At 31.7% G+C, this 12002-nt stretch overlaps 2 protein-coding genes across 2 annotated transcripts; both read left to right on the top strand.

Moving 5' to 3' along the window:
- Positions 1-5573: 5573 nt before the first annotated feature.
- LOC131631122 (uncharacterized) lies at positions 5574-9290 on the top strand. The gene is made up of 3 exons (XM_058901900.1): positions 5574-6345; positions 6524-6677; positions 8653-9290. The coding sequence occupies exons 1-3, from the start codon at positions 5611-5613 to the stop codon at positions 9111-9113; spliced, it is 1350 nt and encodes a 449-aa protein (XP_058757883.1). The 5' UTR covers positions 5574-5610; the 3' UTR covers positions 9114-9290.
- A 1498-nt stretch (positions 9291-10788) lies between these two features.
- On the top strand, positions 10789-11436 carry LOC131631117 (uncharacterized). Its single transcript, XM_058901894.1, has one exon. It carries the CDS (start codon positions 10789-10791, stop codon positions 11434-11436), a length of 648 nt encoding a protein of 215 aa, XP_058757877.1.
- Positions 11437-12002: the final 566 nt, after the last annotated feature.

Raw genomic sequence — 12002 nt, 5'->3', positions numbered from 1 at the left:
ACTAATTTGTTTGTTACATGTAAAGCAAACCATATTATATTAGTTTAAATTTACGTTGATGATATTATATTTGGTTCCACTAATGAATCCCTTTCCAAGGATTTTGTAGGTTTGATGTAAGGGGAGTTCGGAATGTCTCTAGAAGAGCTTACCTACTTCTTAGGATTGCAAATAAAGAAAGTTGAAGTTCAAACTTTCATAGGCTAAACAAAATATTTCTCCGAGCTTCTAAAGAAGTTTGATATGTAGAATTGGAAAAGCATCTCAACCACATGGCTTCAAGTGTGCTGATAGATAAAGATGAGAAAGGCGTAGAGATCGACATTACCAAATATAAAGGTATAATAGGATCATTCCTCGATATAATTGCAAGCAGCCCATATATTATGTTTAGTGTAAGTGTGCTAGATTTCAGGCATCGCCTAGGGAATCCTACTTTAAGACCATAAAGAGAATTTTGAGGTATATTAGCGAAACCTCACATTACGGTCTTTGGTTTCCCAAAGGTAGCGAATGTAAATTAGAAGGTTTTCCCGATTATGATTTTGTTGGTTATAGCTTAGAACCTTGCACTAGTGGTACTTGTCATTTGTTTGGAAACTATTTAGTTTCTTGAAACAATAAGAAGCAGTATAGCATTGCTCTTTCTACCAATGTGGATGAATATATAGCCTCCGGTAATTTTTGTACACAATTCCTATGGCTAAAGGAACAATTATTTGATTATGATTTAAAACTCGATTGCATTCCAATCAAATGCGATAACACTAACGATATAAACCTTTCTAAGAATCATGTACTTTATTCTCGTACTAAACATATAGAAATTCGACACCATTTCCTTAGGGGTCGTGTTGAAAAAGGTGATGTTGTTTTTGAATATGTAGATACAAAAAATCAGTTGGCTGGCATTTTTTAGAAGATGCATATGGAATTGGGAATCTTGGATTCTTCGTGTTTTAATTAGAGTTAGACTCTTATTTCATTTTAATTCCTATTTGTATTATGTTTTACACTTACATTTCCTTGTAGCAAATTATACTCTCACCAACATTATTAGTATGATTGTACAACTCTTATCTTTTATAATACCATTTTTGTATATTATTCTATATGTTTATTTGTTTACTTCTTACATTCTTTATTTCAGTCATTTCTAAGCTAATGTATGACTGTTCGATTTTGCATTTAAAATCTTTTAAGTGCATCATGTTAATTATGTGCATTTGAGTATTGTTTTTTATTGTTCATGTATTGTTTAATCTTTCATTCATGTATGTTTTAATCACATATTTATTGTTGTGTAGTTACATGTCTATTTGCGCATGATATTGCATTTAGCAAGTCTATTTTCATATATCTAAAATATATCCCCAGATGTTGTATATTGTTCTTATTTATGTATAACAAATTTGTTTCTTTGGATTATCACTCATTTCGCTTGTTATTTTGTATTTAGGCTCATTAGAAATCTATCTCCTTTTGATCTTGTCAAGGAGGAAGAAGTTGTAATGTGAGTCTATATTTGATTTATGCTTTTTATGTTATTCGTGCTTTTGTGCAATGTTTCAGGGGGCACAGGCAAATGGGGGAAATATTAATCATGCTTTTCGTTTTCTTAAAGTCGAATCAACTCTAATTGCAAGCTTTCCAAGCATAAAAAGGGGGAGAATGAAGGTTTATTTCATGTCTCAGATACCTCAAGGGTTATTATTTTGACTGCTTGTCTTTTAAACTTTTGGTTTTGTTTATTTATGTCATTGAACCTCCTTATCAATTGCACATTTTTGGATTATAAATTCATTTTAGCATGCATTAATCAAAGTGTTTGATTATAGGTTAAGCAATATGATTGAAATCAATCTATTGAGATTTTGAATCAAGAACTATGTTTGAGAATGATTCAAGTCATGACTATAGTAGAACCTAAAAACACTTTAATATTTTAAAAAAATGATATTATGCATGTGTGATTCGAATCACACAGTTTGTATGACTCGAATCAGACTCACAGAGAGCCTAAGAACCATTTAGTTTTCATGATTCGAATAAACAGACTTCATGATTCAAATCATAACATTATTCGAATCATAAAAATTCTTGATTCGAATCACATTGAATTGAAAAATTCTACTAGTTTTTTCTTGAACTCTGATTCAAATCACCAGTTTGTATGATTCAAATCATGAGCCTCGAATCAAAGTTCTTGTGACTCTAATCACACGAATGTGTTTCATAAAGTTCTTTATTCTTGATTCAAATCACTTGGTTCTCTAACTCCAATCATACACCAATTTTCACTCATTTTTGTGCTAAATCTCTAGCACATCTACCATTTTCTCTCAAAACCTTCAACAATGTTAGAAAATATACACTTCCAATATTGATTTGAAAATTCATACCTCTCTTGATCTCTCACTTTCAAAAAGAGTTTTGAATATTTCTTAAACACTTGCAAATAATTTCTTTCATTTTCTACCACATTATTTTTTTTCATTGTCACATAGATCTAAATGTAATCTTTGAAGATTTGTGATGGTTGAAGAGATTATGTTATTATATTTAACATTTCTTTGAAGATTTGTTTAAGATTTCAGAGATTCGTAAGGTCTGTAGTGTTATGGCTGGTTTTTTACTATTCTAGTGGAAAGGAAGGAGGTTCTTCTCTCCATATTCACTTTGGTTGTGTTGTGTGGAAGCCTACAGACATGGCGGAAGTTTTTCTCAATCTTCGGTTAGACTAACACTCAATATTTGGTAGGATCGAGGAAAGATCGCGCAGAGTGGAGAATTTTCACCAGAATTGTTGGGGCTAGAAGATTCAAGATGATTTTGCGCGAAGATTTTGCAAAGAAACCAGTTCGAATATTGTATACCAATCAAGGGATCCAGATAGAAGATTTTTATATTTTTAGTGTTGTTTGGATATTTTGATTGTACTAAAACTCATGTAATTTGTCACAAATTATATTGGAAGACAAAAAATTTCAATGGAAAACCATCGGATTGTGGATTAAGTTTAGAGAGGAGATAGTTGAACCACTATAAATCCTAGTGTACATTTTTTCGCTCTCATTTTGATTTCATTGAAATTGTATGTTAGGTTATTTTATCGTTTTCATAGAATCATATGCTTTTAGGTTTTGCCTTAGTGGCGATTAATTTGTTATGTGTATGTTTTGTTAGAATCAGAATTTTCAATTTGTCTTGTTGGTGATTAAGCTGAAAATTGTGATTATATAATACATATCGTATTGATATTGCACAAATACACATGTTGTGTAGTTTGATATTGTTCTGGATTAGCCCAATTGTTCCAATTGGCCCAATCCACTCTTTGGCATGAACCGGCCTAATAAAGTGGTAGCCCAACACATAAGAGCTGATAGGAAGGACATCTCCCCTTCGACCGAGCACAACTGAGGATTAGCCGAGCACGTTGGGACCCCGTCCCCGGCAACAGCTAGTATCCTGAGCACGACTAGTCAAGACCTAGTCAACGGTCTACTATATTCTGGGTCGAAAATCGCGCACAGGCCCACAAAGATAGCGTGACCTAATCTACCTCCACGAGAACACTATAAATAGCCCTCTACCTCTAGAGGGAAATGCAATCAAAATTTTGCCCAAAACCCCATACTTTCTATTGTACATTGTTATTCTCTTACTTACTTTGACATCAGAGTGCCTTGCATGTAAACCCCTTTTTTTTCTCAACCACCACCGAAGATCAAGCCTATTGTTGCTGGCCACCTATTCTAACCGTAGCGAACAGATATAAATTCAATACAAAACATTGATTTGTTCATTTTAGTTAATTCTTCAATTCGGTCTTTATTGTATTGTGTGCCAATTAGGCCGATATGTGCAAATTTCAATTTATAAGTATAATCAATTTCAATTTATAAGTATAATCTCTTTATACGCAAAAAAAAAAGTATGCCGCACAAATCCTTTTGTTTTTCAAACTCGAATAAAACATTTTTTAAAACTATTTTCAACTAAAGTTTTATTTGGGAGGCCCATTCACCCCTCTAGACCGTTGCATACTCTGTATTCTTGCCAATAAATATTGGTGCCTTTGTTCCACAACAACGCCATAGTATATTGGTATAAGAAATTGGAACAAAGGAGCATGATGGACATGCTTGTGTTATTGTACGAGGCATCGGTCTGAGACATTATTTTGAATCATCTTCAAAGAGTAGTGCATTTTCAATTTTTCACTTCGATCAATAGTCCGAGACATTATTTTGAATCATCTTCAAAGAGTAGTGCATTTCCAATTTTTCACTTCGATCAATCATCTTCAAAGAGTAGTGCATTTTCAATTTTTCACTTCGATCAATAGTCCGAGACATTATTTTGCATCATCTTCAAAGAGTAGTGCATTTTCAATTTTCCACTTCGATCAATAGTCCGAAGAAATAATTAGTATACTTATCTCGCTCATCCAACAGACCGAGATAAATTTTCAATTTCAACGAGGCTATTTCCTTGATAGTAGTAATAGACAGTGAAGGTTCAACATGAATTAAGATATCTCGTTTATATCATAACAGCTACATACACTATACTTTCATATGAAACCAAGAGAGTTTCCAACAAATTTAACAAGAATAATTAATGAGAAACGTGTATTTAGTTAAAACATATTTTTAATTTCAAAATACTTAAATAATATGATAAGTATAAAAATTTTGATTCATTATATAAGTAATATTACTTTACATTGTTTAGGCTCCTTTACATTTATTCTCAAAATTTTGTTATAATTTTTTCCTTAAAATTGTTAGGATTCGTTTGAAACAATTTTTAAAGAGAAAATGGGTGATGCACTGACAGTGTAAAATATTTTTACACTGTCAACCAATCACCACCCATGTATCCAATTAAACCCTTTTTTTATTTAAAAAAAGAGTTAAAAGGTAGTGCACTGACGGTGTAAAAAATCTTTACACTGTCATCCAATAGAAACATTTTATTCTGCCATATCATATCAATAACTTAAAATTTACAGTATGACTTGGCGCTTAACAAGATCGTGATTGGTTGACAGTGTAAAATATTTTTACACTGTCAGTACATCATCCCTTTTCTCTTAAAAAAAACTTAATAACATGGCACATTTATGATTTTCTATTAGATGATAGTGCACTACCTTTTAACTCATTTTTAAAACATACAATAGACCAATAAATAATGGGTTAAATAAGTTTTTGGTCCCTATAAATATTGCAGTTTCATTTTTAGTCCCTCCCTGCCTTTAGGCAACGGTTTTAGTTGGTTTTGGCAACGGTTTTCTTGTAAAAACCGTTGCCTAAAGGCAGGGAGGGACTAAAAATAAAAATTGGAATATTTATAGGGACCAAAAACTTATTTAACCCATAAATAATTAATGAACAAGTGACATGTTTTTTTGCATTCGGCTCATATATATATATATATATATATATATATATATATATATATATATATATATATATATATATATATATATATATATATATATATATATATATATATATATATATATATATATAGGCATGAAAAGCAATATAAATACTTGCTCATCAAGCACCCTTTCAACCATTCATCTCTCCACCCACCATGACCGAACCCAAAGGCCGAACAGTGGGCGGCACAGAATACAGTTGGTGCAAGGCTGCTTACGGCGGCACCGGCGTCGCCGTGGTTGCATTACTCACTTTAAAACCTCCAAACACTCACCGTCTCCAAACATCCCTCCACAAACTCCAAAACTCCCACCCCATCCTCCGGTCCACTCTTCTCCATCACACTTCCACCTTCTCCTTCCTCACCTCCCCCGCACCTTTCCTCCAACTAACATCCCACGACCTCTCATCAAACCAAAACGACACCGCTTCTGTCTCTCCTCTCCAACAAGTCCTCGAACTCGAACTCAACAACGACACCCCATGGCGCGACACAACACGCGACACAAACAACATGTTCTTCGGAAGCGTCTACGCTCTCCCGAACAACACTTGGGTCATCGCGCTGCGACTCCATGTCGCAGCGTGTGACCGTACAACCGCAGTGCTTCTTTTGAGAGAGTTACTCGAGTTGATGGAAGAGAAAGAACAAGTAGTTGCCTTAGAAAATGATGAGAAAGTTAGTGATGAGATTAGTTTGGCTATGGAGGATCTTGTTCCTCGTGAGAAAACAAAGAAAGCTATGTTGTCGCGTGGTTTCGACATGCTTGGTTATTCACTTAACTCTCTTAGGTTAACGAATTTGAAATTTCATGATACGAAAGCGACGAGGTTTTCCCAAGTTGTGAGGTTGCAACTTAGCCAAGATGAAACCAAAGGGGTTCTAGCTGTAAGTATTAATTGTAACAGTGATAACAGTATCGGTATTGATGTCTGTTTTGTGACCGTCGTTTTTGCACTTGGCAACAATTTTTTAAAACCATGCACCATAATAATGTTCTATTTTTAGTATAATGTTTTTTTTATAATTATTTTATTTTATGGTGATTTGAATTTTGAGTTGACAGGGTTGTGCATGGAATGGAATAAAAGTGTGTGGAGTATTGAGTGCTGCGGGGTTGATGGCTGCTCATTGCTCAAAACGTGGTTCTAAGAAGTATGGAGTTGTTACTCTCACTGATTGCCGATCAATTTTTCAATCTCGTCTAAGTGACAATTATGGTATGAGATTATGATATTAATTACAAATATTTACAAGTTAATAATTTCTTTTTATATATAAATCAGATATCTTTTGCACACAATTTGAATTGAAATGCACAAAAATTACATAATTGGGCTATTTAGACTAGACTGGAGTTCTAGCCCAGAATTTCTAGTTAAACTAAATAAGTTAAAAAAACGGAGACAACTTCTCTACCAATCACAAAAAGTTGGATAGTGTACCTTCAACCAATCATAAGATTACAATTAATATTAACTCATTTAATTAATTATAAAATAATACAATAATTTATTGTTTCCAAAACATTTTACATTGGAGGTAACTTTACCCCACTTTTTGAGTTGGATAAGTAAGAATTCATTTAAAAAACAGTATCTACCTTGGAAAATATTTAATATACTGAAACATAGATTCAATTCTACAAATGTGGAATAGAAGAAACTAGGAAGAAGTAGAATTTAAGATTACGTAACTTTCTTCGTACAATAATATTAAATGGGCATTAATAAGTTGTGGTGAAATTGTAATTGAAATCACTACACGTAGTTCTGTATTAAATGTGTGAATTCACCACACATAGTAAATGGTAAATTAGGACCACGTGTGTCTGATTAAAAATAGAAGATACCAAATAAAGTAAAATAGAAGGTGCATCGTTCTTTAAAAAAAGTAAAAACTTTTTAATAAAGTTTACAAGTACTATCAAACAAAAGTAATAAATTGGTCCAAAAAAAGTCATAAAGTTACTTTTTTACCATTTATGTTTATAATTATAATTAACTTTAAAAAAGTTGAAAAAAATTGATTCATTTATTAAAGAGTAGGCTCGTACTATTTGTAAGAGTGAACAAAATCTAACTACTTAAAGTCATTTAATGCTATGGAGAATCAAACCGTAATCTTCACTATTAAATTTAGGATTAATTACGATTGATTAATAAACATCTTTTTCAATTCAACTATTTTACCCACCATAATACTATACTTTCATATATATATATATATATATATATATATATATATATATATATATATATATATATATATATATATATATATATATATATATATATATATATATATATATATATATTTCATCTCATAAAAAACACTATGTTAAACTATAACACGAGTCAAACTTGACTCAACCTAATTTAGTAAAAATTGATTAAAGTTATTCAAGTTTGGTATAATTTTCTTTAACTTAATTTCAATTAATTTAAAATTCATGAACACTTAGATCAACTAATTAGATTTAGTTCATTTATTTTAATGACATTATTTTAAGTTTATTTTTAATTGTTTGGTTAAACCATCTCAATTAATAATTAGGTAGAAACGAGACTCCATAAACACAAATTTGAATATGAGACATCTGATTAATTTATATTTAAAATAATAAAATCCATTCACTAAAAAAAGTGATCTTTGATTTTGACTTATCTTAAACATAGGTTTAAAAAAAGTTCATGCTAAAGATTGCCCGGGGACACTTTTTAAGGTTTTCAAATAAATAAATAAAATCTAAATAAATTAACCATTTCTATTTTCAATTCATTAAATATAAGAGTTTAATTGTTATGTATTCTCAGTGTAAAACTTTTTATATTATCAATGCATCACAACCACTCAATTATATTATTTTTTAAAAAATTAAAATAAAAGTCAAACACTTTCAATAGATTAACGATTGTGATTTACTGACGGTGTAAAACTTTTTTATACCGTCAGTGTATTCCAATTAAATTCTTAAATACAAATATTTCCAATAAAACATACATTTTGTTACTTAAAAGAAGTCAATTATTTCTATTTTTAATGCAATGAATATAAGTATTAATAACAAAAAATATATTTTTAAACTCTTAACCACTGCCCCTAGAGCACTAGTTAGCATTGCCCTTTTAAAAAAATACAAACTATAATATAATCCAACAAAATGTTTCCTAATAAATTTCTATGAATATTCAGGTTTTTACCACTCTGCTATTCTCAATTCCCACGAGATAAAAGGAGGAGAAACTCTATGGAACCTTGCAAAGAAAACCTACGGAGCTTTTTCAAACTCAAAGAAAACCAACAAACATTTCTCCGACATGGCAGACCTAAACTTTCTAATGTGCAAGGCCATAGAGAATCCAGGATTAACCTCATCTTCTTCGCTGCGAACCGCGTTCATGTCGGTGTTCGAGGACACGGTTGTGGACAACAGTTGCAAGAAGCAAAGAGAGATTGGTGTTGAGGACTATTTGGGATGTGCTTCTGTTCATGGAGTGGGACCATCTATTGCCATTTTTGATACCATAAGAGATGGAAATTTGGACTGTGTTTGTGTGTATCCAGCACCGTTGCATTCTAGAGAACAGATGAATGAGGTTGTTGGGAAGATGAAGGATATACTTGTTGATGCTTCTAAGGCATTCAATGAATGAAGTATTTGTGTTTCATGGATGAGTGTGATTTAAATTAATTAATGTTGTATTATAGCACAAGTTAATAATATGTTGTAGTATATATCTTCATCTATTGAAGACTTATGTCCATACAGTAAAATATGATAAATGTATGATTATTTGAAAAGAAAAGGACAAATATATATGATATTGGATGTCTTCGTTTTTACATATTTATTTGCAAATTGAGAAATATGCATATTAAAGTTGAAAGAGTATTCATCGGTTATGTCATCGGTTATATATATATATATATATATATATATATATATATATATATATATATATATATATATATATATAGCATATCAAGTGAGAGCATTTTTAAATGAGAGATGAGAGGAAGAAATATCAACCATTGGATTCATCAAGAGAGAGAAATTAATAGCCTCATTAATGTAGTAACATTCTCTCTCTCTTGATGAATCCAATGGTTGATATTTCTTCCTCTCATCTCTCATTTAAAAATGCTCTCACTTGATATGTTCCATATATATATATATATGGGGACGACTCAAGTGAGAACACTTGGTTATTATGAGAAATGAGAACAATGAATCACGGCCATTAAATTTTGATTTTGTTGATTTTAATGGAATGGATTGGTTTCTCTTTCTATGATCCTTAGTATTTATTTTAAATTAACATAGAAAGAGAAACCAATCTAATTCATTAAAATCAACAAAATCAAAATTTAATGGCCGTGGTTCATTGTTCTCATTTCTCATAATAACCAAGTGTTCTCACTTTAGTCGTCCCATATATATATATATATATATATATATATATATATATATATATATATATATATATATATATATATATATATATATATATATATATATATATATATATATATGGGTGTTATGGTTGGTGGCAATCCAAGGAAGGTTGGTATGTGGAAGGAAGTGCTTGATGATGTTAGAAGAAGACTCGATAAATGGCATGGGAGATTTTTATCAATGGGAGGAAGGGTGACGCTCATTAACTCCAGTTGAATGCTATACTTATCTATTCCCTTTCTTTTTACCGTGCTTCTAAGAAAGTCTTAAACGAGATAAGGCGAATTCAAATAAGATTCCAATGGGGAGGGGTGGATAGAGGTAAGCGTATAAACTGGGTCAGCTAGAGTAATGTGTGTAAGCCGAAAGAGGAAAGTGGTCTGGGCATTAGAGATGTTTGCTGCATGAATATATCTTTACTCATGAAGTGGAAGTGGCACATTTTTAAAGAGGAAGAAGCGATATGGATGAATTTGCTAAAGCGCAAATATTATAAACCGAAGGTCAAGATGTTCGTTAACGATAAACATGTTATATCAAAGGGTGATTCAATTTGGTGGTATGACCTTATCCTAATTAACGAGTGTGTGGATTCGAATGGCATTTATGTTTCTCACTTGATAAAATGCAGGATCCAAAACGGAGAAGATACATCTTTTTGGTTCAGTAGATGGGCGGGGAATCAATCAATCTCAGAGGCTTACCCGGAGCTATACAAAAATGCAACATGTCCTTTGATGTCTGTAGCGGAAGCCGGTCGGTGGGAAGAGGGGAATTGGGTGTGGGATGTGGAAACTTGGTTCAAAGAGCAGCATGAGGAGTGCACCTGATGGATGATCTTATTTTACAAATGCAACAGTACATTCCGGAAAATGATAGCAGAGATGAGTTTCTCTGGGCAGCAAATGAAGAAGAAGGATTTTGTCAAAAATTATGCTATAGCAATAAGAGGAAGAGGTTCAGGTGTGGTGCTGCAGGATACTATTTTACGCAAGTTGGGATTAATATGGAGGCTGAAAGTTCTATCTAAAGTAAGCATATTTGCTTGGAGGTTAATTTTGGGAAGGCTCCTTACTCGAGAAAATTTGAAAAACAGAGGCATTTTGGTAGAAGATAGGGACTGCTGCTGTGTTTTCTGTTTCAAGGCTTTGGAGAGTTCTAACCACCTTTTCGAATCATGTCCTTTTACGACAAGAATTTGGAATAAGGTGGGAGATTGGTTGGGTAACTCGGTTAAGATAACGATTGAGGAGTTAAAGAATTTTGGAGAACATCTTGAGAAAATTAAGGCTTTAGAAGAGCAATTAACTGTAGGAGTCATTTGGTTAGCGATAGTGTGGAACCTTTGGTTGTCGAGAAATGCTATTTTATTCAAGGGTAACATCTTTAACTTTAATAATGATTGTTATAGTGTGATAGTTCTCGTTTCTTGGAAGTGGTTTAGAACAGTTAATGCCTCATCTATGACATGTAATTTTCATTATTGGAACACTTTTCCTCTATCTTATATAAAGAGGTAAGTGGTTCGATCGTGTAACCTTCTTGTGATTAATATACCATTACTTATTGAATATATATATATATATATATATATATATATATATATATATATATATATATATATATATATATATATATATATAATTCATGGATCGGACGAATAACGTAAATTGAATCAGTAACAAAATTAATAAATAAGAAATTTTTTATTAATATATTGTTTAAAATATCATAGTTAAAATAATGAAATGTAAAAATATAATTAATATAGACAAAGACATTTTATTTTAAAAACTTACAAGAGTTTTTTGCTCAGGGAAACTATAATTGTTGAACAAGTATGTTCTCCAAATTTTCGAATGCCCTAAACAAACCCACAAACCTCCTATGTATAAGAGTAAACTAAGAAGTCCGGACTTCAAACTTATTACAACCGTCAACCGAATTTCAAAAAGAAAATACACACACAAGTGGCCGACAAACTTAAATGGCCAAAAGCAAAAAAATAAAAGAAAATGCCAACATGGCTTCTTAATACACTTAATAACACCAAGAGGAATAATATACTGGATTCATTTGAGCTATA

Source organism: Vicia villosa, unplaced genomic scaffold, assembly GCF_029867415.1.
Source record: "Vicia villosa cultivar HV-30 ecotype Madison, WI unplaced genomic scaffold, Vvil1.0 ctg.000775F_1_1, whole genome shotgun sequence".
Classification (NCBI taxonomy): Eukaryota; Viridiplantae; Streptophyta; class Magnoliopsida; order Fabales; family Fabaceae; genus Vicia; species Vicia villosa.
The sequence above is the reverse complement of the archived record's forward strand: the minus strand, read 5'-3'. Positions and strand labels throughout refer to the sequence as shown.

What these genes read in the sequence shown, in the direction of transcription:
- LOC131631122 (XM_058901900.1), top strand. Translation starts at nt 5,611, where the DNA reads ATGACCGAACCCAAAGGCCGAACAGTGGGCGGCACAGAATACAGTTGG. An exon ending in AAACCAAAGGGGTTCTAGCT is followed by an intron (nt 6,346 to 6,523) that starts GTAAGTATTAAT and finishes TTGAGTTGACAG; the next exon opens with GGTTGTGCATGGAATGGAAT. An exon ending in TCGTCTAAGTGACAATTATG is followed by an intron (nt 6,678 to 8,652) that starts GTATGAGATTAT and finishes ATGAATATTCAG; the next exon opens with GTTTTTACCACTCTGCTATT.
- LOC131631117 (XM_058901894.1), top strand. Translation starts at nt 10,789, where the DNA reads ATGATAGCAGAGATGAGTTTCTCTGGGCAGCAAATGAAGAAGAAGGAT.